At 37.7% G+C, this 27,824-nt stretch overlaps 1 protein-coding gene and 1 long non-coding RNA gene across 3 annotated transcripts; one reads left to right on the top strand and one right to left on the bottom strand.

Moving 5' to 3' along the window:
* Positions 1 to 75: 75 nt before the first annotated feature.
* drd4a (dopamine receptor D4a) lies at positions 76 to 15,541 on the bottom strand. Its single transcript, XM_063003477.1, has 5 exons — positions 15,296 to 15,541; positions 12,263 to 12,375; positions 7,020 to 7,612; positions 2,437 to 2,656; positions 76 to 207 (listed from the first exon to the last, which is right to left on the bottom strand). Exons 1-4 carry the CDS (start codon positions 15,539 to 15,541, stop codon positions 2,454 to 2,456), a joined length of 1,155 nt encoding a protein of 384 aa, XP_062859547.1. The 3' UTR covers positions 76 to 207; positions 2,437 to 2,453.
* An 8,432-nt stretch (positions 15,542 to 23,973) lies between these two features.
* LOC134321662 (uncharacterized) lies at positions 23,974 to 26,414 on the top strand. Of its 2 annotated transcripts, XR_010013881.1 has the most exons (5): positions 23,979 to 24,253; positions 25,011 to 25,080; positions 25,261 to 25,314; positions 25,540 to 25,655; positions 25,872 to 26,414. It is a non-coding gene; the product is annotated as an uncharacterized LOC134321662 (long non-coding RNA). The 2 variants fall into 2 exon arrangements; XR_010013879.1 differs by having other exon boundaries at positions 23,974 to 24,253; positions 25,011 to 25,314.
* The last annotated feature ends 1,410 nt before the right edge of the window (positions 26,415 to 27,824 follow it).

The raw sequence follows: 27,824 nt of genomic DNA, 5'->3' as shown, positions 1-27,824 counted from the left end.
TATATTTGGAAACATATTCATTGTTACCACACAGCAATAAAAGGTAAATAAGGTTCAGGGTTTATTTCTCACCTTACGTTGCAGTCTATGTGGAGTTTTACATGTTTTCCCAGAGTAAAAATGTCTTGCCTTGTGATAGATTGAATCCCTGTTCAGGGTGTATTTCTGCCTTGCACCAAATGTTTCTGGGTGATGTCAGACCATGACCTGGATGACATGATAAAGTTTTGGATTATTGTTACATTATGGATTTTTATCACACATTTGTTTATTTTTTTTGCATTACTGAAATTAATGTTATATAATGATTGACACATTGCAGAGATTAGCTGGGCTTTTCTCTGTGGTGTCATCTGTTGCCACACAGCTGGCTTCACCCACATTAATCCACAGCTGATAAACTACACAAACTTGGCTGGACAAATTGCTCACATCATGCAGGTGTCTATATCTGATGCCAGCAAAAAAATTCCATATTTATTGTATTGCTCAACTGTGGTTGTTGTTGTCTGATTCTCCTCTCTAAGATGTGCCATACATTTTTAGTAGGAGACAGATCTAAACTGCTGGCAGGCCTGTCAAGCACACACACTCTGTCTACGAAGGCTTATTGTTGTAGCCCTGCAGAATGTGGCTGAAATAACCATGAACTTCCTGAAAAATAGACGCCACCTCGATGGCAGCATGTCTCACAAAAATCCCACTATCTGCCTTTGCATTAATGGTACCTTCTCACATATGCAAGTCACCCATGCGGTGGGCAATTGGGAACCACTGTACCATGACAGATAGATGGTCCTTTTTGTCTTTTTTTTGTGGAAAACTTTATGTCAAAAGGACAGGCCACGTCCATCACATGGCAGACACACTCACTCTTAGGTGAATTATTAGTAGCTCCAGTGGGTCTGATTGTATGTCTTTGGGATTAATAAAGTATCTATCTATCTATCTATCTATCTATCTATCTATCTATCTATCTATCTATCTATCTATCTATCTATCTATCCATCCATCCATCCATCCATCCATCCATCCATCCATCCATCCATCCATCCATCCATCCATCCATCCATCCATCCATCCATCCATCCATCCATCCATCCATCCATCCATCCATCCATCCATCCATCCATCCATCCATCTTTTGGCAGACAAGATGTTAGAAATTATGGACAGATGTTGTCCATGTTTTCGTTTGCGATCACAAAATGGTGTTGGAGATTTATTTCATTTCCAAATATTTCAACCTCATTTCTTATAAACACACTTAAATACTGAACAGTTTACCTTCAGATGAATGAAAAATACAGTAGCACATATAATGTTACAATGATTTTGAAGTGTTAAATAGCTTCAAAACAAAATCTTTTTAAATAAAAGTGACATTTTCTTGTCAGTAAAATGTATTATTTGGTTTAACAATGACACAGTGTCACTGATGTAAGCATCAGTATGACTGATCCTAACAGTGTCAAGTGCTCCCCTTGCCTGCCAAATGTGACTGTTCAAACAAGTGAGTAAATTACAAGTTAGCTGCCAAAAGGGTTCATATTTCTTTTCTAGCCTGGACTGTGAATAATGTATTTAGTAAAGACATAAAAGAATGATTGGTGTGATAATCAGACCATGTGTTACATATGATTTTATTAATAATACGGCAGAAATCTAATTCCAAATGGTTATTCCTTTTCCTGCAACTGAATTTTTCTTTGTGCAGATTAACCTCGATTCTTTAGCGGATTACCAGGCAGTTTCTGAGAAAGGAGTTCACTTACTTAGACAATTATGAAATTCCACTGCATTTTTTTTTTTTTAGAAAAGTGAATGCAAAAATGTAAACAATGTAACAGTAATGTAATTGCAATGTACATGCCATTGAATGGTGATTCCTGATTAGGAACACATGTCTTGAATTTGCCATTTATGAGTCACACCTAACATATATATGCACTTTATGGGTATACAATTACTGACTGTAGCTACATGCATACTTCTGTTGCTTTATTTACCTTGTCAGCTGCCTCTGCCCCATTTAATAATTAAAAGAGACCACCACAAAACACCCACTAGCCAGATATGATTTGGGGGATGGACCCTTCTAAATACTGCAATGACACTAACATGGTAATAACATGGTACTGTGTGTTCTGCTAAGAGTGTATCAGGTGCAGCAGTGTTGTTGGGACTTAATTACTGTTGAAAATTACTGGCCGTATTAGCACAGGTCGTAGAAGTTTAGTTAGTACTTATATGCACAATGTGTGTTAATCCTCGTCTAGTCTTTAATCAGTGGGTTGAGAAAATCCAATGATGCTGTGGGATTTATATTTATTTACACTGGAGTGTTTTAAATTCCCAACAACTCAGCAGCACCTGATACACTCATAGCAGTACAACAAACATTAAACACTGCAGGGCTGAGATGGTCCACCATACAAACACATGTAAAGTGTCTACCAGCAGTTAGATAAGAATTTCCTGAAGAACTTCCTGAATTCCGTGTTGAAGACAGTGTAGATGATAGGGTTGATAGCGCTGTTGACGTAACCCAGCCATGTCACGGTGCTGATGAGACTGCTGGGAATGTCACAGTCCTCACAGAAAGCGCACATTGTATGTACTACGAAGAACGGAGTCCAGCATAACAGGAAGGCACCTAGAAAAGAAGGCACAGCAAATACCAGATCAGCTGCCAAAGCCTGCTGTGATCTCATGGTTTTATACAGAGAGATACTTTGTGGTGTGGAACATTCTGGCTTCGAAATATAGAACATCTTTATTCTCGTAATCAAAGGTGTAGTGCTCATTCATGTAAAGGGAGATTAATGCTGTCCATTCTTTTAAAAAAATATTGTTTATAGTTGGTGAGTGAAATGGATCTAAAAAGAAAACAAAACGAAAAAAACCAACAACCTGAACAATTTGGTCCTGATTCAAGGCATTTAGAACAATTTTGTGTACCATTGCTCCCCTGTATGTATTTCTACTTTGCACAGATTGTCAATAAAAATTTTTAAAAACAAAAATGCCTCTCAAAAAAAATGGTTTTAAGCTTTTAAGCTTTTAGGTTTTAAGCTGAAGCTAAAGTCAAAATTTTTACACCTTCTTATACCTGTCAACCTTATTGAAATGTGATAAAAAAAAAACAGTAGAATTTAATAAAAACCTTGAAAGGCTCAGCATATTTCTCCTTTTACTAAAATTGTTGTCTTTGTTTTACTGTAATACTGGTTGTCTGTCATGAATTCAGTCTCTCCACTTGGCATCATGGTTTCCATAGCGATTCTAGTCACCTGTTAGTCTGTTTTGTTTTGCTTTTGTTTCTCCTCCCTGTCTAGTTTATCGGTTGCTTCTCTAACATCTTGAATGTCGATATTCCTCATGACTGGTATTGTATTCAGACCCTTAGCATTCATGTCTTCCTTGCAAAATGTTGTCCTATTTTGTTTGTGCTGCACAGAGCCTTGTTTCGGATAACTGAATCCTGTTTGCAGTCTCTACCTGCATGAGTAATGCCCCTTGCTCTGGATTATGATGCTGATTATCTGAACAACCCCAGTAAAGCTCTCACAGAATAACTGCACTTGTGTTTGATCCCTTCCTGCCATGCCTCACACTGTCAGTGTTGAGTTTATTTCTTAGCGGTGCAGTGAGTGTATCAAACTCAACACTCTTCCTTGGTTTACTATTTACAAATAAGTTACTATTTTCAGTACACTGCAGTGTAAATGCAGTGTCTGTAACACAGCTCCCAGCTTGATAAATGCTCTCTGTTTCATCTATTTGTTTACATATTTCTATTTTAAGAAATAGCCTAAATTACTAACACTGGCAGGTGGGTGGTGCAGTGGGTAGCGCTGTCACCTCACAGCAAGAAGGGCATGGGTTTTTTTCCCTGCCTGTACGTCCAGTATCTTTTCTGTATGGAGTTTGCATGTTTTTCATGTGCCCATGTGGGTTTTCTTTCAGGTGCTCCGTTTTCTCCCACTCCCATTATTTGTGTTCATTTAAAGCAGCTTGGACTGAATGACTCCTCAGTTTATGAATTTGAAACCCTCCCCCATCACCCTGTCTGACTATCAACTACAGAAAATCATCATCACTCCATGAAACATATTAAGGTGAGTAAAAATGACTGAAGTTTTGATAGATGTGTAGAAAGCTGGGCAAGCTGAAGCATGGCTATTCATAATAAGCAATTTATTCCAGGCTTCTATTTACTTCTGGCTGTTCCATGATCTTATCCAAGACACCCCTCTTCCCATCACTCACATAAAGAAAAAGACACTACTGAATACAAAAATAGCCTGATATTTAAGGACTTGCTGACATAGTACCTGTCTGAGCTTGTGCATGTTTTGACCTATGTCCTAGCTCACCCAGGCTTCAAGCCCAGGGCAAAGCCTACATCATAATAGGATTGGAGGATTAAGGCAGCATGATTAGCCAATGTAGGATAGAAGACTTTACCTCATTTTGTTGCATACACGTCCTGTTTTGAGAATGAGCTTTAAAACTGACCTGCAGCTCAGTCTGAAATCTAATGCCACATGTTTTTGCTATTAAATAAATCACATTGTTATTACTACAGCCTTAAGCTCTAGGTCTTTATCAGCAAAAGTTTGCACAGCAAATTACCTTCTCCCTCAAAACGACTCAGTAATATTCAGTATTGCATCATGCATTGTGCGAAAGCAAGCTACAAGCAAAAAAAAGTACTGTATTTTTTTACTTTCTGTAGAAAGTTAAAAATAGTTTAACTTTAATTGCATTCACCTAAAAATGAGGAGTCCTTTATGTTGCCACACAAGGCGGCCTAAATGTCAGACATGCTTGCAGTGTACCAAGTTAATTAATCAAACTCACTGTGAATTAGTGACGTCTCATCGTGAGTTAAGAGGCTTTTTAGATAAGGTAATTATATTTAACATTTGTACTTTACTACTTTGCTTTCAAATTGAACCAGTTGAAACTAAAATTGTTCCCAAAATTAAAGATATCTAGATAAAATATTGCAACCCAGTCACTCGAGGGGTGCAGTGGTCTTTTACACTAGCCCACCACTGATGAGATCCGGGTTTGGCCGGCTGTGCTTTTACACAGACATTATTGGCTATGGTTTAGTTGAAGACTTGCTAAGGATTGTTTATTTCTGCCCTGAGTCATGTGTTACTCAGTGGGACTGGACCCACTGCAACCGTGACCAAAATAAAGTGGTTGATGAAAATTACTTAAAGGAAAAGTCCACACTAAAACACATTTAATACATTTCTTCTAAAATTGTTGTGACTGATGCTGATGGTTTTTATTATTACAGACTCTCTAAACTCTCTTTTTTTACTAAGACTTTCAATAATGTTTAGCTGGCAAAAAATCCATCATTAAAGTAGAACAGAAATTTCAATCATCCTGTTTAAGAGCCTATTCTTTCATTAGATCAGTAATGCATGCCATTTTTATTAGGGAACAATAAATGATGGGAAACTAACTAATTCTTTGAAAAGAAAAAAAAGATGAGATTTGCTAACACAAAGATTTGTATTAGAGTTTATGGTTAGAATACCTGTCAGTAAACAATTCATAACAATATCAATATCATATATTAAATACAATTCATAATGCACCATTGTCAACAGCAAGCAGGCCAGTCTAGCTTTACTATGAAGCAAAATGTTGTTTTGTATAGTCTTGTCTTGTAGATTTGTAGATGCAGCAAGAAAAAAACTGCCATTCTTGTTGAACCATTTGTTTACAAATTTTTTCGCAAAGTGGTGATCGCTGACTCATTCATGCTTGAATTTCACTAAGCCTTTTATTAATGTTCCTTTAATTTCAAATCATGATGATATTACATGTAGAACATTTTAAAACAGCTGTTTTTTAACATTCCACGAACTTCCACTGCCTACTGCTCCTGTAGCAACTTTGTAACAAGATATTACAGTGTCAAAGTGAATACAGTGGTACCTTGAAACTCAATGTCAGTTGGTTCTGGGAGTGGCGTTGAGTTTAAAAGGCGTTGAGTTTAAAGGTATTTTTCCCATAAGGATGTATGGAAAACCTGTTAATGTGTTCCATGATCCCATAGAACCACATATATTTTAGGCTAATGTAAAATAATGGGGTTGTTTTTGACACTTATACACTGAAAATAACACAAAAAACACTGAAATACAAGTGAAAACAGTAAAAATCAGTAAAAAAAATAAAATAATAAAACCTGCTCTTTACCTTTACTTCTTTATTGTTTCCTTATGCTTCTAATTAGTTGAGAGAACTTATGAGCAGTAATAATTAAGAGAGTGTTTAGGTTTAGTATTTCTATTTCGTTCTTTTAATACATTAAGTCACATTAAGCTTTTTTTTTTTAACAATAAGCATTTTAGACTCTCTCAGACAAGCTGTTTCTTACAATTTCTCAGAACCTCGAGCTATAACACAAGTTTAAAAGTTAAACAGGAGAAAAATCCAGATGAACACAGATACATGAAGACGCTTACATACTGAATTTGACGGTTATTCCTGACAAATGCAGATTCGTCTCAGATTCGCACTTTGATGACGTTTCACCGCACCGCTCAAGCCAAGCGCCGAACAAAGCAGCTGTTGCACACATGTTGAGTTTAAGGGAAACATTGAGTTTTAGGGTACAAATGTCTTGACGAAGGGTGTTAAGTTTAGAAGATTTTGAGTTTAGGGGAAGTTGAGTTACAAGGTACCACTGTATATCTTCCTTGTTTTAAATAAAATACCAGTAAAAGACAGTTTACAAAGCACTGCTTTCTGATTAATTAGCATTTTACCTCCTGTCCTAACTTTTTTTTAGAATTGGGTTTGTAAATGATGCCTCATATTTCAGTATATGCACATTTTTAGAATATCATTGCTGTATAAATGCTTTATAAATTAAGTTAAAATGCAATATACCAGCTGCCAGGTTTTTCAATGCCTAGATCTGGCATGGCTTTATTAGGATGTATTAAATGAGCTGTAGAAATTATATTTTAAAATCTACTCACCAACAACAACAGGAAGTACCCTCATGGCCTTCCTCTCCCTCCCATTAATCTTTGCCCTCTTCCTCTCCTGGTTTTGGTCCTGGCAATAAGCTCCATCGGTGTATGCCAGTGAAGCTATGGGTCCATCCTTACATTCCATTGTATAAGAGCCATCCTGTTCAGGGTCCTGATGTAGTTCTTTCATGGTTATATCCATAAAGTTGTTCTCTATAACTGGAGGCAGAGGGGGTGGAAGAGACGCCAGAGGGGGTAGGGTTACCGCTGCCTCCTGAAGCTTCTGACAGACTTCGGTGTTGCCCTTCAGCTTGGCTTTCCTCATCTCCTCCCATTTCCTGAGGCCCCGGAATATGCCACAGTAGAGCATCAGCATGATGGGACAGGGCACAAAGAAGGAGCAGACAGAGGAATAGACCACATAGTTGTTGTCCTCCAACTTGCACTTGCTGTGGTCCCGATTTGGCACATTATTGATGCCAAACAGAACAGGTGAGGCCACAGCTAATGCCAGGATCCATGTGGCAGACAGGAGGACAATTTGCCGCTGATCTACATGTTTTCGATTGTAGTTTAGTGGGACAGACACAGCGATGAACCTGTGATGAGACAAACAGTGATGAGGTTAGCAGTCATTTCAGCTAGGTCTTGGTCTAGGTCTCAGGACCAAGTAAGTTTCACTATCTAACCCTTCTAATTTAAATGCTGCACAATACTGTACATAATGTTGAAATAGGCTGTGCTATGTATTAATAGACTAATCAATAAATACATAGCCATGCAAGCATATATTCTTTCTAATTTCCTACTAAATATAGCAATACTTTGTAATTATATATATTAAACAACAGGCTAGGTTGAGATATTCATATCATTATTATAAGAACATCACAGGATGTGAAGCTAAATGATTAATGTGTCCAAACATTGTCTTTTCAGTTCAGCATGTTCCTGCTGTCTCCATTTGAGAAACCATACTATGGCTTCCTTTTACCTCTGAAAACATGCAAGTATGTGGATTGACTACTGTATCTTTTTAGGTATGAGTGAGTCAAAGATGTCGTATGATGAACTCATGCCCTGTTCAGTGTATAGTCATGCTTAATGTCTAGTGTTTTCAGGTGGCAGCAGAATGAATAAGTAAATGTGTATTCTTGTTTTGCTTCTTCTAAACCCCCTGTGATCACAAACCACAAACCAAGCCACCAATTGTCACAAGCTGCACTCAACACATTAGGCTTTTGATAAAGTCATCACAATCTTTAGCAAAGTTGTACTTTTGTGAACTTTTAAAATGAGCTCATTTGAAAAACTATTTATTAACAATGATATCACCTGTTTTCTTTATTATGACCAGATGATGTTTGGAAGAACACTAACATGGTTATTACATAGTAGGTGCAACAGTGTTGTTGGGATTTTTAAATAACTTAATAGGAACCTCTTCATTAGGAACACATACTATGTTAGTCTTTGTAGGAGTACAGTTAGAATCTGGAGCTATTTTTTCCTCATTCGTGCACAATGCGTATTAATCTTCCTCCAGTATTTTATCCATGTTCCCCCTCTGATCACAGGGCACTGCTGCACCCAAAAAGTGCACCCACTCATATCAGAACAACTCACATTACCATGTTATCACCATTTTAGTTTGATTGCAGTGCTGAGAATGGTTCACCACCCAATCACCATCAGGTTAACAGGGGTTCTATGAGGTCCCATTAGATTCATAAATGGGATACAAGCAGATGACAAAGCGTACAGAGCAAGAGGTGAGTGTAGCGTATAAAACAATTTTTGAACTGAATATATTCAGTTCAAATAGATTAAATATACAACCAGAAAATATAAAAATTAAGCAAATATACAGTCTTTACTGAAATACACAGCTTTCACACACATTTCAGGCCCTTATATAAATATATAGTAAATCTAATTATTAAACAACACAAAATGAGATAAAGCCCATCATTAGAGCTTAAGGCTGTACTGAAAATTATTATGTAATTTCTTTAACAACATTATTTATTTTAAAAGTGTTTAGTTGTTTGTCAGTGCATGAAAATGTAGCACTGCCAAATCTGGTAGCTCAAATAGTTGCAGTTAGACTCAACCCACACACTCTACAGGCATCCTTTACCTGCGGGCTAATGCCAACGAATGAGTTAAATCCTTGGGTAACCTCGGCATATTAAAGTTGCAGTTTATTATTCTGCAATCACACTGACTCAGTCTGTTTTAAGACACATTTTCTGTAATTTGCAGACATCTTTATTAAAACGTTACTTTGCAAATCCAAATGAAATTTCTTAAGCTTTTCACATTCTCTCTTATAAACCAGCCTGTCAGTGCTGATGGCAAATAACATCTGTTCATACTTTGTTGTTAGGCAGTTGACAGCAATTCCACATTTGGGTTAGTTATGGTAAAAATGAGGCTTTTTGCAGAATTGTGGATCAACTTTGACTCATTACTGTCCCAGTAATGAACATGCATTTTAAAATCCTCCATGAATTATTAATATGATTTAAACCAGGCGTTTAGATCAGAGATGTTCACAAGTCAAAATATGAGTCCGAGTCGAGTCACGAGTCTTTAGGCCAGAGTCCGAGTCACGTCACGAGTCTTTAGGCTAGAGTCCAAGTCAAGTCACGAGTCAATATAATATACACAAAACATATATTGCAAGTGTAGCGTAGAAATAAACAAATAATATGTAAGTTCAGATAAAACAACAACAGATTAGTGACTGTATTTTTCCGTTTTACTTAGTGCCTTTACTTTCCTAGGTACCAGTTAAAAGCTTAAACTGACGTTTTGTTATCATTGCAAATTACAGCACAGCGGCCGAAATCCCAAACACAGCAAAAAATCCATAATACTGCTTACCTTAGCTTATGTTGTTCCAGATGCTATTACATTTATAACCGCGTATTGTCCCATTAGTAATATAATCCGTTACTTTGTAAATGTGCTTATAATTAAAAACCTCCAAACTTTTCCAGGTTGTGAAGTAAAACATGTCGTTAGAAAGCCAATCAAGTGTTTCATTGACAATCATCTGTGGGGCCTTGCAAACTAAATACATGCAAATAACAGCATTTCTTACTAAAAATTAAAACAGAAGATCTGATTATTAGCGCCAATTCTGTAGGAGTGTTCCATTTACATGATCTGTTACTGTGAAGTGCACTACATATTGCACCTTTTTAAGTAGTGAGCGACGCTTCATTACTACACCAGAAGCTGGCTGGAACATTTACCCATTGCGGGTTAAGACGGCCGTAGCGTTATTAGAGAGCAAAAAATGACACGATCAGAATGATGTGGAATCATATATATATATATATATATATATATATATTTATATACAGTGTATCACAAAAGTGAGTACACCCCTCACATTTCTGCAAATATTTTATTATATCTTTTCATGGGACAACACTATAGACATGAAACTTGGATATAACTTAGAGTAGTCAGTGTACAGCTTGTATAGCAGTGTAGATTTACTGTCTTCTGAAAATAACTCGACACACAGCCATTAATGTCTAAATAGCTGGCAACATAATTGAGTACACCCCACAGTGAACATGTCCAAATTGTGCCCAAATGTGTCGTTGTCCCTCCCTGGTGTCATGTGTCAAGGTCCCAGGTGTAAATGGGGAGCAGGGCTGTTAAATTTGGTGTTTTGGGTACAATTCTCTCATACTGGCCACTGGATATTCAACATGGCACCTCATGGCAAAGAACTCTCTGAGGATGTGAGAAATAGAATTGTTGCTCTCCACAAAGATGGCCTGGGCTATAAGAAGATTGCTAACACCCTGAAACTGAGCTACAGCATGGTGGCCAAGGTCATACAGCGGTTTTCCAGGACAGGTTCCACTCGGAACAGGCTTCGCCAGGGTCGACCAAAGAAGTTGAGTCCACGTGTTCGGCGTCATATCCAGAGGTTGGCTTTAAAAAATAGACACATGAGTGCTGCCAGCATTGCTGCAGAGGTTGAAGACGTGGGAGGTCAGCCTGTCAGTGCTCAGACCATACGCCGCACACTGCATCAACTCGGTCTACATGGTCGTCATCCCAGAAGGAAGCTGACGCACAAGAAAGCCCGCAAACAGTTTGCTGAAGACAAGCAGTCCAAGAACATGGATTACTGGAATGCCCTGTGGTCTGACGAGACCAAGATAAACTTGTTTGGCTCAGATGGTGTCCAGCATGTGTGGCGGCGCCCTGGTGAGAAGTACCAAGACAACTGTATCTTGCCTACAGTCAAGCATGGTGGTGGTAGCATCATGGTCTTGGGCTGCATGAGTGTTGCTGGCACTGGGGAGCTGCAGTTCATTGAGGGAAACATGAATTCCAACATGTACTGTGACATTCTGAAACAGAGCATGATCCCCTCCCTTCGAAAACTGGGCCTCATGGCAGTTTTCCAACAGGATAACGACCCCAAACACAACCTCCAAGATGACAACTGCCTTGCTGAGGAAGCTGAAGGTAAAGGTGATGGACTAAACCCAATTGAGCACCTGTGGCGCATCCTCAAGTGGAAGGTGGAGGAGTTCAAGGTGTCTAACATCCACCAGCTCCGTGATGTCATCATGGAGGAGTGGAAGAGGATTCCAGTAGCAACCTGTGCAGCTCTGGTGAATTCCATGCCCAGGAGGGTTAAGGCAGTGCTGGATAATAATGGTGGTCACACAAAATATTGACACTTTGGGCACAATTTGGACATGTTCACTGTGAGGTGTACTCACTTATGTTGCCAGCCATTTAGACATTAATGGCTGTGTGTTGAGTTATTTTAAGAAGACAGTAAATCTACACTGCTATACAAGTTGTACACTGACTACTCTAAGTTATATCCAAGTTTCATGTCTATAGTGTTGTCCCATGAAAAGATATAATAAAATATTTGCAGAAATGTGAGGGGTGTACTCACTTTTGTGATACACTGTATATAATTGTCACACGTTACTAATTTGTTGTGCACAAGTCATTTTTTGCGAGTCACGAGTACGAGTCATTTGAAATGAGTCCGAGTCGAGTCTGAAGTCTGAAGTCGCTGTGTGTGCGACTTATGTGCAACTCGTCCCCATCTCTGGTTTAGATATCTTGAATTGTTGTTCTCATGGTAAACCGTCCAGATTTCATTTATTGGCTGATGAATTTTACTGATATGTCCCGGCAAAATGCTTCATTTAAAAAAAAAAAAAATTTCACATTACTTTCTGAAAACCAACCTGTCAATGCTGATGGCGCAGAGGTTGAATATGGAAGCGGTGCACAGCATCACGTCCATGGTCATCAGAAAGTCACATATTGTCATATTCAGTGACCAGACTCCATCCAGGAACTGCAACACAAGGATCCACAGACATGAATCTCCCCTTTTTTCTATGTCACTCCATCACAGAATATACGCGAAATACAATTTTAGCTTTCCAGCTTTTTACAGCTTTATTGGCTTCTTTGCACAAGCATAACAGACATATTCCCAATTATTTCCAAGTTAATGGGTTTTTTGGGTACTCCAAAAAGGAGATGGATGGAATAGCAAACTAAAAAAGGGTTTAATGGCATTTTAATAATGAGGCCCAAGGAATAAAGATACTCTTAATTGTTTTTTGGTAATGGCTCTTTTATCATGCCAATGACCTGTATTTACCCTACAAGTGGAATGCATGAGTCCCTGGCAACAGAGTCCGGAATATGTTAATGAAGAATCGCTGCTCGATTGCACAACAAGAGGATGTCATACATGTCCTTGCCCAGAATTATACGCCAGGTGTCATATCCAAACACTTTTCTATCTGCTTTTTCTACTGAGCATAGAAAGACAAAGTGGACTGATAAAAATATATGATTTTATTGTCTTTGTCGGTTGGCTGTTGTTGCAAGTCTGTTTTGTTTGTTATCAGTAAATGAGAAATGGGGCCCTCTATTTGTTCCCTGCAGTGTTGGGGACAATATCTATTGTGTACCAGGGACGAAGTTGTGTCCACTGGTGGGAAATGGGACCAAGGCAACACATGCACTCTGCAGGTGGTACTGCATTTGTCACAAGAGTTAAATAACCCTAGTCCCACTGAGTTCTAATCTACACTTACTTAATAGCTATATGTTAATACGTAAATAGCCTAATTAAATTACATGTCTTTTACATGTTACCATATACAATAATTTGCCTTGTTATTAGGTACACATACCACACGAATTATAAACCATGTAAAAAAAAACTACACATAATTGTATACAGTGCTGTAAATTAGTTAGAAGATTGTGTGGTAATCTTTACAGACTCAACCCACATACTCTACAGCCATCCTTTACCAGCAGGCTACTGTCAATAAATGTATTAATGCAAATCCTTGGATAACCTTGGCATGTTAAATAATAAATTGCAGTTTATTATTCTGAAACACATTAACTTTTTTTTTTTTACAAAACCGACAGTACTTTGTTCTTTAGCAGTTGGTAGCAATAACACTTTTGGGTTAGTCATGGTAAGAATTAAGCTTTTTGCAGAATTGGGAATCAATACTCTTTGCAGACTGTCTGTATCTTCTAAGGCCCCACTAATAGACAGGCATTTTTAAAAGCATCCATAAATTATGAATATGATTTAAGCCAGGCATTTAGACATGCCATACAAGCATCCTTATTTTTAGCACCCCCCTTCTCGAGTTGTTTTGTTTTGTTGTTCTCTTGTTAAAACATCCAGATGTAGTTAACTGGCTGATGAATTCTCCTCTATTATGTTTTGGTAGAATGCTTCATTTATGTATTCTCCTTTTGTTCTGACTCTAAATACTTATATGGTTTTATAGCACAGTTTTATGTGGGCTAAATGACAGAAGAGAAATTGAGAAGTTTATTGTTTACTGTGTATCTGTTGTTCTTTCTGTTTTTATGTCTTCCTGTAACTGTTTATAGTGACCGCTGGCTTCTCTTTCATAGTTTAGTAGTTTTATAAACTTGTTATAAAAACCAGTTGCATTTATCGGAATATCTGAGCTGTTGTTTAATACATTTGTCCCAAGTTTTTTTAAACCTTCTTAATGATTGCTAATGTGTGAAATCTTTCCAGCCAAAAGTAAGATCTTATATACCCAATCCATAAATCCTAAACACATTTTAATGCTTTATTTAATTGCAGGATTCATATATAGAAGTTGATTCATATTTTGTAGCCTTACATTTATATGTACCAGTGGCGATTTCTCTAAGACTGCAAGGGAAGCTCAGCTTCCTCTAAAATGTCCAAAATTAAATGGTCAAATATGTACAGTTGTGTTAACATTTCATTGACTACAAATGCGTTAGAACACGTTCATCTCAAAGACGAGTTCGTTCAGAATCAGCTAATTATCACAAATCGACTCGATTTTCTTAACTTAACTCATACATTCCCGTAGCGTCAATGCATTTGCCCGCAGAAGCTGAGCGTCTCTTCACTTCTATGGGACTGCGTTGAGGTTTTTTTTTTTATGCTCCGAAACTCGCCAGTCATTGGACGCTGAGCATCTCTGGGGGTGAATGGGGTTATGAGCGCTACACCGTCACTTCTCAAACTCAAACTCAAAAGAAGCTTTATTGGCATGACAAATAGGGACATTCGTATTGCCAAAGCAATACACTTCATTAGTCACTTAATCACTAGGAGCTTCAGTCCCATCGCGGATTTTGGATTTCAGGCCATTTTCTTGTAAAAGGAACAGAGGGCAGAATTTATGTGTAAATAAATTGACAAATTTTATGATGTAAGCCGACAATGAGCTTCCCCTCTTTGAAAGACCAGCTGCCGCCACTGATATGTACAGTATATTTTAATATACAGTTGTGACTTAATACTTTTTCTTCCAGCTAATTTGTTTTAAACATACTTGTTTATTACTATGAATGCATAATTTTTGTATAAGTACAAAAAACTTCATTAATGTATAGTTGTTTGTTTTTCTTAACCTCTTCATCCTAGTCAGGGTTGTGGTGGGTGTGGTTCCAGGAATACCCCAGACAGGACACCAATCCATTGCAAGGTTTCGGCCTTTTGGCAGCAACAGTGGCTTTCTTATTGGCATGCTGCCATAAAGCCTTGATTTATAGAGTTCTGCAGAGATGGTTGTCAGTCCCTGCACTGTGAGTGACCAGTTCTTTCTTACCTCTGACTGAGACGTTAATCAGATATGACCAAAAAGCACAATTGTTATAAAACAATTTAAAGTCATATCATTTAAAAATAAACAAATAACACAGAGTTGTCATTGGGTACTTACCTCAGAGTATACATACAGTGGTAACACCAGCACTGCCAGGAGCAGGTCAGCTACTGCTAAACTTACTATGAAGTAATTGGTGGTAGTTTTTAAAGCCTTTTCTCTGAACACACTGATGCACACCAGCAGGTTTCCGCAGATAATGACAATAATGAGCAGTATTCCTAATATGAGTGCAGGAAAGTTGTAGTCTGCGTGCGGGAGCGGTGCGGTGTGGTTGGTAGAAGCTGAGAGCTTGGTGGGCATTTCTGTGGAAAGCCGGTCCAGCTAACCAGAGCCCCGCGCGTCCCCGCTTTAACATCGGCTAGAACGCCGGTGGCGCCTTCCACTGTGGGATGCGCTCTCATCTGCCAAGCATCTACAGCAATGCGCCGAGGACACTTTTCTTCTCGCCATGAACTGACCGAACTGTGTCCGGTGGACCGACCGATTTTAAACGACTGATTTTAGTGGATCTGTTCAGTGCGCTTCTGTCAGATCCCTAACTGGCGCGCGCAGGGAGAGGCGCGTGACGTTCCATCTAAGCACATTAACGCGCGCCTTGCATACTCACTTAGTCACAAAATAATCGGTTTACAAGTTAAATTACCTCAAGTCCTAGTGTTAACTTTACACTAAATCTATGTGTGTCTCTGTGTGCTAGTCCTGCAAATTGTTATTTGCTGTTTTGGAGCTCCATAATTACATAGGGAATGGGGTGTCAAAACTAATGAACCAACCTTTACCTTATAAATATAACTGACAACGTTTTGTCAAAACGTTAAGGGCTTAAACAAGCCCTTAAACTATTTTATTTTAGCTTGATAAGGCTATTCCAGTAAAACTTTTTAAAAACATTAAAGTAAAATATACTTCCTTTTGGTATCGAAAGCCTTCATGACCTTGTTACCTGCTCGCTCTCCTCTTTAGTTATGCTGTAATAATTAGGGCTGCCGGAGTCTACTCTCTGTAAAACTGATATTTTACTCAACTCACATTTTACATTTTTAACTACATTTTCTGTTGTTTTACCCCGCGGTGGTTCTGATGGAAACCTGTTTACCCACCCGAGGTTAAGGAATGAAGTCGAGACTGCCGTGCCAACAATGCTGCTCCTGCCAGATGTGATGGCAACCTGGCGTGTTTGCATCAAGAATGTCAAGAACTCACTACAGACTTTATCACAGACTCATTTTAATTTGTGTGTGTATGATATTGTGTAAATCCTATTTATTCAAATTATTCTCCAGGCCACCCAAGAAGGATGGGTCCCTGCTGAGTCTGGTTCCTCTCAAGGTTTCTTCCTGTAATTTTAAGGGAGTTTTTCCTTGCCACTGTCACCCTCGGCTTGCTCAACAGGGGTTTTGGTCTGTCAGTCCTGGATTCTGTAAAGATGCTTTAAGACAGTGTCTACTGTAAAAAGCACTATATATATAAAGTTGACTTGACTTGACTAAAATGCTATTTAGCTTTAACATGGCCTCCTAATGACTAATTTGTGGTAATGATTGACTATAGCTGGTGACTTCCCTGTGAACATATTATAGGGCTAGTTTGACTGCACCAATCAGATTGAGCCACTAGCTTAACAATGGGAAAGTCTACAAAGCTCTGAACCGATCATACATTTTAGTCAGAAATGTCACTTTTAAACAACTACAATTCCCAATATTATAACATACAAATGATTGACAAAGTACAAACCCTGTTCCAGAAAAGTTGGGACATTTAGCATAAAAAGTATAAAAATCTGTGATTTGTTCATTCTTTTAAATCAATGTTTTTGATGTTCATCTTCAATAAATGTGATAAATATAAACACATTTAGAATTTGTTGCTTAAAATTGACTCATTACTCACCACTTCCACCCAAGGATGATGGGTCCGCTCAAGGTTTCTTTCTGTAAATTTAAGGGAGTTTTTCCTTGCCACTCTCACCCTTGGCTTGCTCAACAGTGGTTTTTGGTCTGTCAGTCCTGGATTCTGTAAAGTTGCTTTGAGACAATGTCCATTGTAAAAAGCACTATACAAATAAATTTGACTTGACCACTTTGTACCAAACTTTTTGAGAAAATTATTAATCATTCTGAAAAGCACAAAATTGCAAATAATCTTACATAATATAATCATAATATAATTAAAAGAGTCAAGAAATCAGAAGAAATCTCAATTCAAGTAGGGCTGGAAGCCCTTAGTTGACATTGCTTGAGTAACTGTCATGCTAAGGTGATAGATATAACCTCATGGGCTCGCAAGTATTTTGGAAAAACAGTTGTCACTTAACACAATCCACTGCTTCATCAAAAAAAATGCAACCTGAGTCTCTATTATGCAAAGAGAAAGCCAAACAGTTCTCTGGGTCCAAGCTAATTTCAGATTAACCAAAAATTCGGACAGTGGAAATGTGTTCTGTGGTCAAATGAGTCCATGTTTCAGCTTCTAATGGGGAAAAACTGACTTCGAGATCTCTGTGCCAAAGACAAAAAGGACCACCCTGACTGTTATCAGTGAAAGGTGCAAAAGCCAACATCTATCATGGCATGTGGGTGCATCCGTGTCCAGGGCATGGGTGACTAGCATATGTGTGAAAGTAGCATTGATGCAAAGGTGTGTATTGGGATTTTAGAGAGACTAATGTTGCCGTCAATGTGATGTCTTTTCCTGTGATGTTCAAGTATATGTTTCAGGGAGAAAAATTTCACTTGCAAAACCGTCCTTAGTTCCCAAACCATTAAAAAGTCTCATTAAAAGGAAAGTTGATGGAACACACCTTTCCCAACTTTTATGAGTGTGTTTCAGGCATCAAATTCTAAATTTGTTTATGTTTACAAACTACAATGAAGTCGAGCAATAAAAACATTGGAATGCTTTTCTTTTTACTTTTATCAGTTGAATAAAGATTCAAGAAAATTGGATTTTGGAGATGGGCGTTGTACATGGACCAGTGGTAAATAGACCAAATTCAGGAAAATACCCCCAATTGTCACCTTATGCAAATAGGAAATGGTCCAGATGGTTGCAGGAATTATTGCAATTCTGAGACTACCATGGCATACATCCCTTACAAGTGCTTGTGAATTTTTTTATACTATAAAATGATATAAAATAGTAGTATAGTACTATATAATACTACACTAGCATTCTAGTTTCTACTGTTAAAGCCACACATGCAAGAAGTTACAAAGTAGGACATAATAATATTGAAACCTTTATTTTATACATGCAAATTGTCACCCAATGTAATCACTGTTTGAGTGGGGTTGAAGTAATATGTTTATTAGTAGTCAAATTTACCAACAAAACCATTCATAAATTGTTTTAACACTTTATGATACACTTAATTTTTGACATCAGTTATTGAAAATCCATATTTGTCAATAACTGATGTCAATAATTAAGTGTTTCATAAAGTGTTAAAAATTCCATTGGAGCCATTGGAAGTTTATGCAATTAAATTTTTTTTCTTCTGTACAAAGCTGATAGTGTTCTATTGTCTTATGTTGAACAGTATGACAGAGGAATACAACACTAATTATAGGTATGACATGGTAGAAGAGCTGCTCCACGTTCGTTCCCTTGTTAAGTTGCTCCCTTGGTGTGATCTAGATAGACAGGCAGCTGGGGACACAGAGACACAGCAACATGTTGATCTGTCAACCTCTCAGTAGACAATCAACTGTGCTGCCAAATTTAGCCAGCAGGTGGAGTAAGAGTTCCAGTTGTATGTAAGCTGTCAATCTCTCTTGGTTGACAGACACCCTGCACCTTACAGTATAAGCATTAATTCACTTCAGGTGGAAAGGTTTCTAGATAAAAAGTTTCTTATATATATATGTCCGCTGGCACACTTGCATTTCTCTGAAGCCGTTCATGTTTTCCATTGACTTGGTGTTTTTTTTTATTTACTGGTCTCGGTTTCTATGTGGGTGTGGGCCCCGCGTGATGCATGTCCTGGCAGAGTGGAATACCCTAGTAGTGGCGTAACATCCCAGGTTCCTTGAGGTGAGACATGCCTAAATCCACATCAGGCACAGAGGAACTGGTCAGGGTGCTCACTTGTTTAAGACTGGAACCAGGAGTTTCCATACTGTCTTTCATTTCGAGAGTTGGTTAGTCTGTAACAGCTTGGATAAAGCCTGTCGTATCATTACATCCAGTTCTCAATTCTGCCCTATCCCTTTCTAATCCACTTTCTTCGTTGCGGGTTGTGGACACACTGTGTCTTTAATTTGTTACTTTGTTTCTAACAATTTGGCCACCTCTTATTTGTGATTGTCCCTCTTTTGTAATAATGTGTTTTTAGCCAAAGTATTATTCTATATTGAATACATATCTTCAAATTGGTTCTATTAATATATTTATTCTGCTATATGTCTTTTATTACTGTTTTATGTGTGATGTGTAAAGTGATTTATTTCTATTATTGTTCTGATTTTATTGTACAGCACCTTGGAAGACACTCAATGTCTTTGAAGGCGCTTTATAAATAAACATGACTTGACTTGCTGACAATCATTTGTAGCAATTAGTCTCATGTCAGTACATGTGTTGAAACTGATATTATTCCCACTACAGTATAATTTTTGGGGAAAAAACATCTAACCATGAAAGCATATTATTCTCCATTTTGTCGACTCATTAGCACAAAGACAGAAAGAGCACTTCTGTCGGCACTTTCATCTCTGATTAATTAGAGCTTTTCTATGTCTCTAAATGTGCAAGTGGCTGATGTTTGTGCTGAACTGCACAGGATGTAAACAATGCTCTGTGTGTTTGCACTTAATCAAACTGCTGATCAAAACTAATTAGTGCAGCGTACACACACTGCCTGTGGAAAGGCCAGTGAAAGGCCAGTAAATGCATTTGTTGCATCAGTTAAAGTAGAAATCAAATCCAATATAGAAGAGTAATACCTGCAGTTAAAGCCTGTTACATACGTTTTATGTCTAGGCTTAGGCACAAACAGTACTTGAGAACGAATTTACTTGATTGGCTAACAGTAATAAAATTTACATCACATTTCTAGTGACTAACTTGGGTCAACTGATTTGGGTAGCTTTCCAAAAGCTTTTGGCTCATTCTTTCAGACAGAACTGGTGTGGATGAGTCAGGTTTGAAGGCATCCTTGCTCACACATGCTTTTTAGTAGTTCCGGCATTAATTTTTTATGAGATTGAGGGCAGGGCATTGTGATGGCCACTCCATTACCTTTGTTGTCCAAACCATTTTGCCATAGTGGTGGTAAATTTGGTTCATTTTATGGACTCGGGTTAATCTGAGTCACTCAGTAATGTGATCCGGTTCACTTGAATCACTTGTGTCACTATACTGACATCTTGACTGCGATTGATTTACTGCATGAAAATGCATCCAAATATCACTTGTCTTGCGTGCACTCATCTTCTGTAAATAAATCCTTCTCTCTTAATTCTCTTGGCACCTCACACTTCTCTTGTCAGTGACAAGTTGGCAAATTTTTCTAAGTGGAATCTTGATCATGGGGGAGAGGAGGGTGGACTCACCTACCAATCAAACGGGTATATTAATGGGTCAAGGGTTCAAGGGGGATGGTCAACAAGAAATTGCCATGGTAACTTCACCCAGTCAGGCAGCCACAGTGACACCAAAACAGTCAATAAATTACCATGGGGGCTATGATAATCCTTAAGTGGTACAGTACTAAACAAGCCAGTAAGCATTTGCATTTTAATAATAATATAACCATATTTTGTTGTTGTTTTGCTTACAAGAAAATATGCTGCATTACTAATCTATACCACTACTACTGATTAATAATAATAGCATGTGCATAAAATCAGCCACATAACGAACACCAGTGTGTTTAACTGCTTGTTTATTGGAATATTTAACTTTTTACTTAGATTCACGGACTGGAGTGAAGTCGGTTCAGCCAAATCATCTGAGTCTGCGGTGTTTCCAGTTAGCCTGCTCACTCACATTGTGTACTTAGCAGCAGCCAGTCAGAAGACTTGTGGGATCTGGGTTAACTGAGATTTCGGACTCATGATTCCTGATTCAGTACAAAGATTCGAATCATTAACCCGGGTGATTCAGGAACCGCCCAGCTCTATTTTGCCACGAATTTGGAGATATGATTGGGGTCATTGCCGATTGGGTAGCACTACCCAGGAAAAAATGTACTGTGAAGTTTTACAGTAAAACTGTTAAGTTTACAGTTGAACCATAAAAGTTCACAGTTCTACTGTCATTTTTACAGTTTGACCATAAGTACAACTGTGAACTCTCATGTCACTATGAAGTTCATTCTAACCTTTTCAGTGTTTAATAATATTGACTGTGAAGTTTACAGTAAAACTGTTAAGTTTACAGTTGAACCATTATAGTTCACAGTTCTACTGTCATTTTTACAGTTTGACCATAAGTACAACTGTGAACTCTCATGTTACCATGAAGTTCATGGCCACCTCCTCTGGTGTTTAATAATGTTGACTGTGAAGTTTACAGTTAAACTGTAAACATGATATTGTTGAATTGTTAAATTCAGTCAACTTACAGTTTAAAGTTCAACTAGGAATAGTTCATAGTCACCTCTTCTAATGTTTGATGTTTACAGTAATTTACAGTTTAACTATGGCCATATAGGTAAACGACAAGATACAAATATCAAGACAATAATAATGTATATAATATTTATGTATTATTTAAAGTAGGTATGTGAATGAAGGGTGTAAATGTATGTGTGTGGGGGTAAATTAATTACATGACATGAAAAACATGTCAAAAAGACATTATTTACAGTGTATCACAAAAGTGAGTACACCCCTCACATTTCTGCAGATATTTAAGTATATCTTTTCATGGGACAACACTGACAAAATGACACTTTGACACAATGAAAAGTAGTCTGTGTGCAGCTTATATAACAGTGTAAATTTATTCTTCCCTCAAAATAACTCAATATACAGCCATTAATGTCTAAACCACCGGCAACAAAAGTGAGTACACCCCTTAGTGAAAGTTCCTGAAGGGTCAATATTTTGTGTGGCCACCATTATTTCCCAGAACTGCCTTAACTCTCCTGGGCATGGAGTTTACCAGAGCTTCACAGGTTGCCACTGGAATGCTTTTCCACTCCTCCATGACGACATCACGGAGCTGGCGGATATTCGAGACTTTGCGCTCCTCTACCTTCCGCTTGAGGATGCCCCAAAGATGTTCTATTGGGTTTAGGTCTGGAGACATGCTTGGCCAGTCCATCACCTTTACCCTCAGCCTCTTCAATAAAGCAGTGGTCGTCTTAGAGGTGTGTTTGGGGTCATTATCATGCTGGAACACTGCCCTGCGACCCAGTTTCCGGAGGGAGGGGATCATGCTCTGCTTCAGTATTTCACAGTACATATTGGAGTTCATGTGTCCCTCAATAAAATGTAACTCCCCAACACCTGCTGCACTCATGCAGCCCCAGACCATGGCATTCCCACCACCATGCTTGACTGTAGGCATGACACACTTATCTTTGTACTCCTCACCTGATTGCCGCCACACATGCTTGAGACCATCTGAACCAAACAAATTAATCTTGGTCTCATCAGACCATAGGACATGGTTCCAGTAATCCATGTCCTTTGTTGACATGTCTTCAGCAAACTGTTTGCGGGCTTTCTTGTGTAGAGACTTCAGAAGAGGCTTCCTTCTGGGGTGACAGCCATGCAGACCAATTTGATGTAGTGTGCGGCGTATGGTCCGAGCACTGACAGGCTGACCCCCCACCTTTTCAATCTCTGCAGCAATGCTGACAGCACTCCTGCACCTATCTTTCAAAGACAGCAGTTGGATGTGACGCTGAGCACGTGCACTCAGCTTCTTTGGACGACCAACGCGAGGTCTGTTCTGAGTGGACCCTGCTCTTTTAAAACGCTGGATGATCTTGGCCACTGTGCTGCAGCTCAGTTTTAGGGTGTTGGCAATCTTCTTGTAGCCTTGGCCATCTTCATGTAGCGCAACAATTCGTCTTTTAAGATCCTCAGAGAGTTCTTTGCCATGAGGTGCCATGTTGGAACTTTCAGTGACCAGTATGAGAGAGTGTGAGAGCTGTACTACTAAATTGAACACACCTGCTCCCTATGCACACCTGAGACCTAGTAACACTAACAAATCACATGACATTTTGGAGGGAAAATGACAAGCAGTGCTCAATTTGGACATTTAGGGGTGTAGTCTCTTAGGGGTGTACTCACTTTTGTTGCCGGTGGTTTAGACATTAATGGCTGTATATTGAGTTATTTTGAGGGAAGAATAAATTTACACTGTTATATAAGCTGCACACAGACTACTTTTCATTGTGTCAAAGTGTCATTTTGTCAGTGTTGTCCCATGAAAAGATATACTTAAATATCTGCAGAAATGTGAGGGGTGTACTCACTTTTGTGATACACTGTACATCTAAAAAAAAATAGATGATTAACAATATTCCAATAAAAAAAGAATACAGCACAGATTTACATATTTATAATATTACAAAAATACAAATAACCTCATGCAGACAGGACAAATATTACATTACATCAATATTACATCAGACAGATGACTTTATAGCGCCTTTTATTCTGCCTGTTCTGCGCAAACCTCTCTTCTACAGACATCATGTCAGACATCATGTCAGTCTGGACATCTGAGCATGCGCACATGCTCACTTGATTTGAGACCGTTATTTCAACCAAGCGTCTCGAGCTTCGCGTCAGGTGAACCGCGCGAAATACAAATTTTGTGTCAGTTTCAGTGATTTAATTCTCAAAAACGAGTCTGTTAAAGTCCGCGCTGTGTATCTGCTTAAAGATAAAGTTCCTGCCACATGTGTTATTGAGTCAGAACTTATTAAAGGACACAAGAATCTGACGACGGAAAATCTCATCAACGGCTAAACTGTTACCTGGAAAGTGAGAAATGGATAAAAAGACGTTGGTGAAGCGGCGCCCTGCTAAACCCTGAAGTTCGATGGTAAGTCATTAACTTAAACAGTTTATAATAATACACAATAATATATTTACTATGCCTAAAATGTTATTAAAAATAAATGGCCATTTTAGAAAGCCGAAAATAACACAGGTCTCAGGATTCTATGTCTTCAAATTAGTTACTTGGGACGTTAGCTAAACCATTAGCATAAACAGTCTGTTATCTGACGGTAATTGATTGTGCTCTTTTTAAATGCGTAGTAATACTTGCAACGCGTTAAGACTGGTACAATTACTTAGTTTATAGTGTTGTTACAGTGCTAAACTGCACTATAATAAACCTATCACTTTTTATAATTCTAAGTGTACAGATAATATAAATGCTTTTAATATTTCCTACAAGACAATTCACCTTTTATGTCTTATTTATACACGTCTTAATTAAATGTGAACGTTAACCTGCAAGTTGCTCCTAAAATAGTGGAGGTCCAGCATTTTCTTTGGAATGATGGGTGATATGTGTGCTTTAAATTATTGCTGTGAAACTGGGGCAGTTGATCAAAGTTTATATGATTTATCCAGGAAATGTCTATTAACACACATTTCAGGTTTTCCCTACTCTTTCCCTACTCCCTATAAAACTTGGGCACCACCTAAGCCCAAGCCCAGTGACCACACCACGTAAGCCTGCCAACAACCCAGGGAAAACCCTGCGTTTGTGCCACTGTGTTTAAGCTATTGTAGCATTCTGTTAACTACAGATTTTAAATATGAAATTAAAAACAGTATTTTTATTCCAGGAAAATGACCACATGTCAAGGAGGGCTGCTGAGGTTGAGAGAGTCTCAGTGTCCGACAGAGAAGACCCGGGTATTGTAGATAACAGTATCTGCCTACATTTACATCAGCACATAAGGATGGGTTTTTCATATTCTTGTTCATGATAGTAGCAGCAAGTTTCAGTACATTGCTTTACAACCACATCCACAGAATGTTACTGTTTTTGTAGATAACTCAGATAACTACATATTCTAAATCATTTCATTCTAGGACTATGATGTAAAAGAGAAAATTACAAGGAGGCCTGGATCTCGGAAACTTAAAGTAGGTGCTAATTGATTTTTTAAAAACAGATTGTGTTTAAAATAAATTTGTGTTAAAATATGTAAAACAACTCACTTCTTTACAGTTTTGGTGCTGACAATGTCTTTTCATCTATATATGCTTAAAGCCCTGACTGTTTTTAGCTTCTGTTGGGTGTGTTACTAAATGCTAAACTGTGTACTGATTGCATAGCTGCTGATATTAATTGTTTGATTCTTTTTCTAGTAACTAGTGAATCAGACGGGCCATGCCAATCCATCTTAAGGCAGTCTGAGCTACTAAAATAATGAAATTAAAAAGAGAGAAGATCTGTCTGCGTCAGTGCTTTAGTGCAGATGAAGGTAAGTCATGTTTTTCAGCAATAAATATTTTTTGCACCATAACAATTAATGGTAATTAATGATACGCTTACCAAATATATGCCTTATGATACATCAGATGTAAGACATTGCTGATGAAATATATTAGGGCCCCTGTAGCTTAGAGGTGATGGCGGCAAATGTTTGATTATTTTTATTTATTTATCTATTTTTTTTATTTTTTTTGCATTTTTAAAGGTGGCCGAACAGATTTTCCCCATGAAGGAGGTCCAGAAAGTGTACTTCACCAGCAAATTCAACAATGTGGACAAGCTAGGAAAACAAGAGGTGTAATTCATGTCACAATTCACACCCCCACACACACACAGACATAGGACACATCCAAGCACCCAATACTGCCATAATTAAATGCATAAGGAATGCTTATGAATTAGATTTTTCATTATGTATGTATAGAGTTTATATATAGATTTATACCACAATACATTATTCAGTTATATAATTGTATATATTACTGTATAATAAAATTATATTATTGTATAATTACCATCGTAAAATAAATTATTAAGTGTAATATAATTATGTTATTATATAACAAATACAATCTATTACCATTATTTTTTATATTACTATTATTTTAATGCATTTAACATTACATTATAGAATGCCAAGTTGGTACATGTGTTATCAGTTTACCATTTAGAAGATATCCTTACCAGTTGTTTTTGTGCCTGTGTTTGAAATTATACCGTTGCTGAATAAATGGAGTTGTGAGATCTATACATTGTATTGTATTGTATTGTATAATTAATGTCAAAGTACAGTAATTACAAAGTAAACTGTGAAGTCCAGGGTAAAACTGTTTACCAAGTTTACAGTGGAACTTTTAAACATCACAGTAAAATAATTAATCAGGTTTACAGTTTTACTTTGAAATTGTTTATAGTAGAACTGTGAAATAATTCAGTGTTTTACTGTGAAAGTTCATAGTGGAACTGTCAACTAGATTACTATGAAAGTTCACAGTAGAACCATGAAGTGGCCAAATTACCATCAATTCATAGTAGAACTGTAAAATAATTCAGTTTTACTGTGAACTTTTTTTTATAGTAAAACTGTGAAATAATTCATGGTTTTACTGTGAAAGTTGATAGTGGAACTGTCAACTAGATTACTATAAAATTTCACAGTAGAACCATGAAGTGGCCAAATTACCATCAAAATTTCAAAGTAGAACTGTAAAATATTTCACAGTTTTACTATGAAATTTCACAGTACATGTTTTCCTGGGTACCGAAACATGATGCTGCCATCCCCATGCTCCACAGTTGGGATTGTGTGTTTTGGCTTGCAAGGCTCTCCCTTTTTCTTCCATAGATAACGATGGTCAAAACAGTTTCATTTTCTCCAAAAAGTAAGATTTTTGTCCCCATGATGCAGTTGTAAACTGTTACCTTCTTAATGGTAGATGTGGAGCAGTGGATTCTACCTTGATGAGCAGCCTTTCAGGTTATGTCGATACAGGACATTTTTACTATTGATACAGATACTTTTGAACCTGTTTCCTTTAGCATATTCACAAGGTCTTTTGCTGTTGTTCTTTTATTGATTAGTATTTTTCTCAGTACGTTCTCCTTTCTGAGCAGTGCTTAAATGATAAAGTACATAAGATTTTTTACATTTGTTTAACTTATAATGTAACATAAGTTATTATAATTGAATTATATTATATTATTTTGAAAGAAAAATCTACTCAATGCTCTCAGAGTAGATGGGATATCAGGTTAACATCACCACCTATTGGCCGTTGTGGTCAAAGACAACTAGTGAAAATGCTTCAGGCACTTAAATTAGATATCATTAAAATGACAAAATCTGATAATACATGTTATTCAAGCAGAATTTCACAATACTTCTTGTGATGTTACTGTATGTTTGGTACTTTTTAATTTTTATAGTGCTTCCCTCATAAATGCTTGATGGGGTTTAATTCATCTAACAGATGAGTAGTCATTGACTTCTCTACAATCTTCTTTGGTCTACCAGTAGTTGGTGCAAAACTTTAATGTGTTTTTGGATCAGTATCCTTATGAAGTGTTCATTCTTCCCCGCAAAGATCCAAACCAGAGGGGATAACATGAGTCTGAAAAATGAAGTGGTACTTACGTAGTAGACTATGTGCAGGTTCTC

This window comes from Trichomycterus rosablanca, chromosome 1, assembly GCF_030014385.1.
Source record: "Trichomycterus rosablanca isolate fTriRos1 chromosome 1, fTriRos1.hap1, whole genome shotgun sequence".
Taxonomy (NCBI): domain Eukaryota; kingdom Metazoa; phylum Chordata; class Actinopteri; order Siluriformes; family Trichomycteridae; genus Trichomycterus; species Trichomycterus rosablanca.
This window is presented reverse-complemented; position numbering and strand designations above follow the sequence as displayed.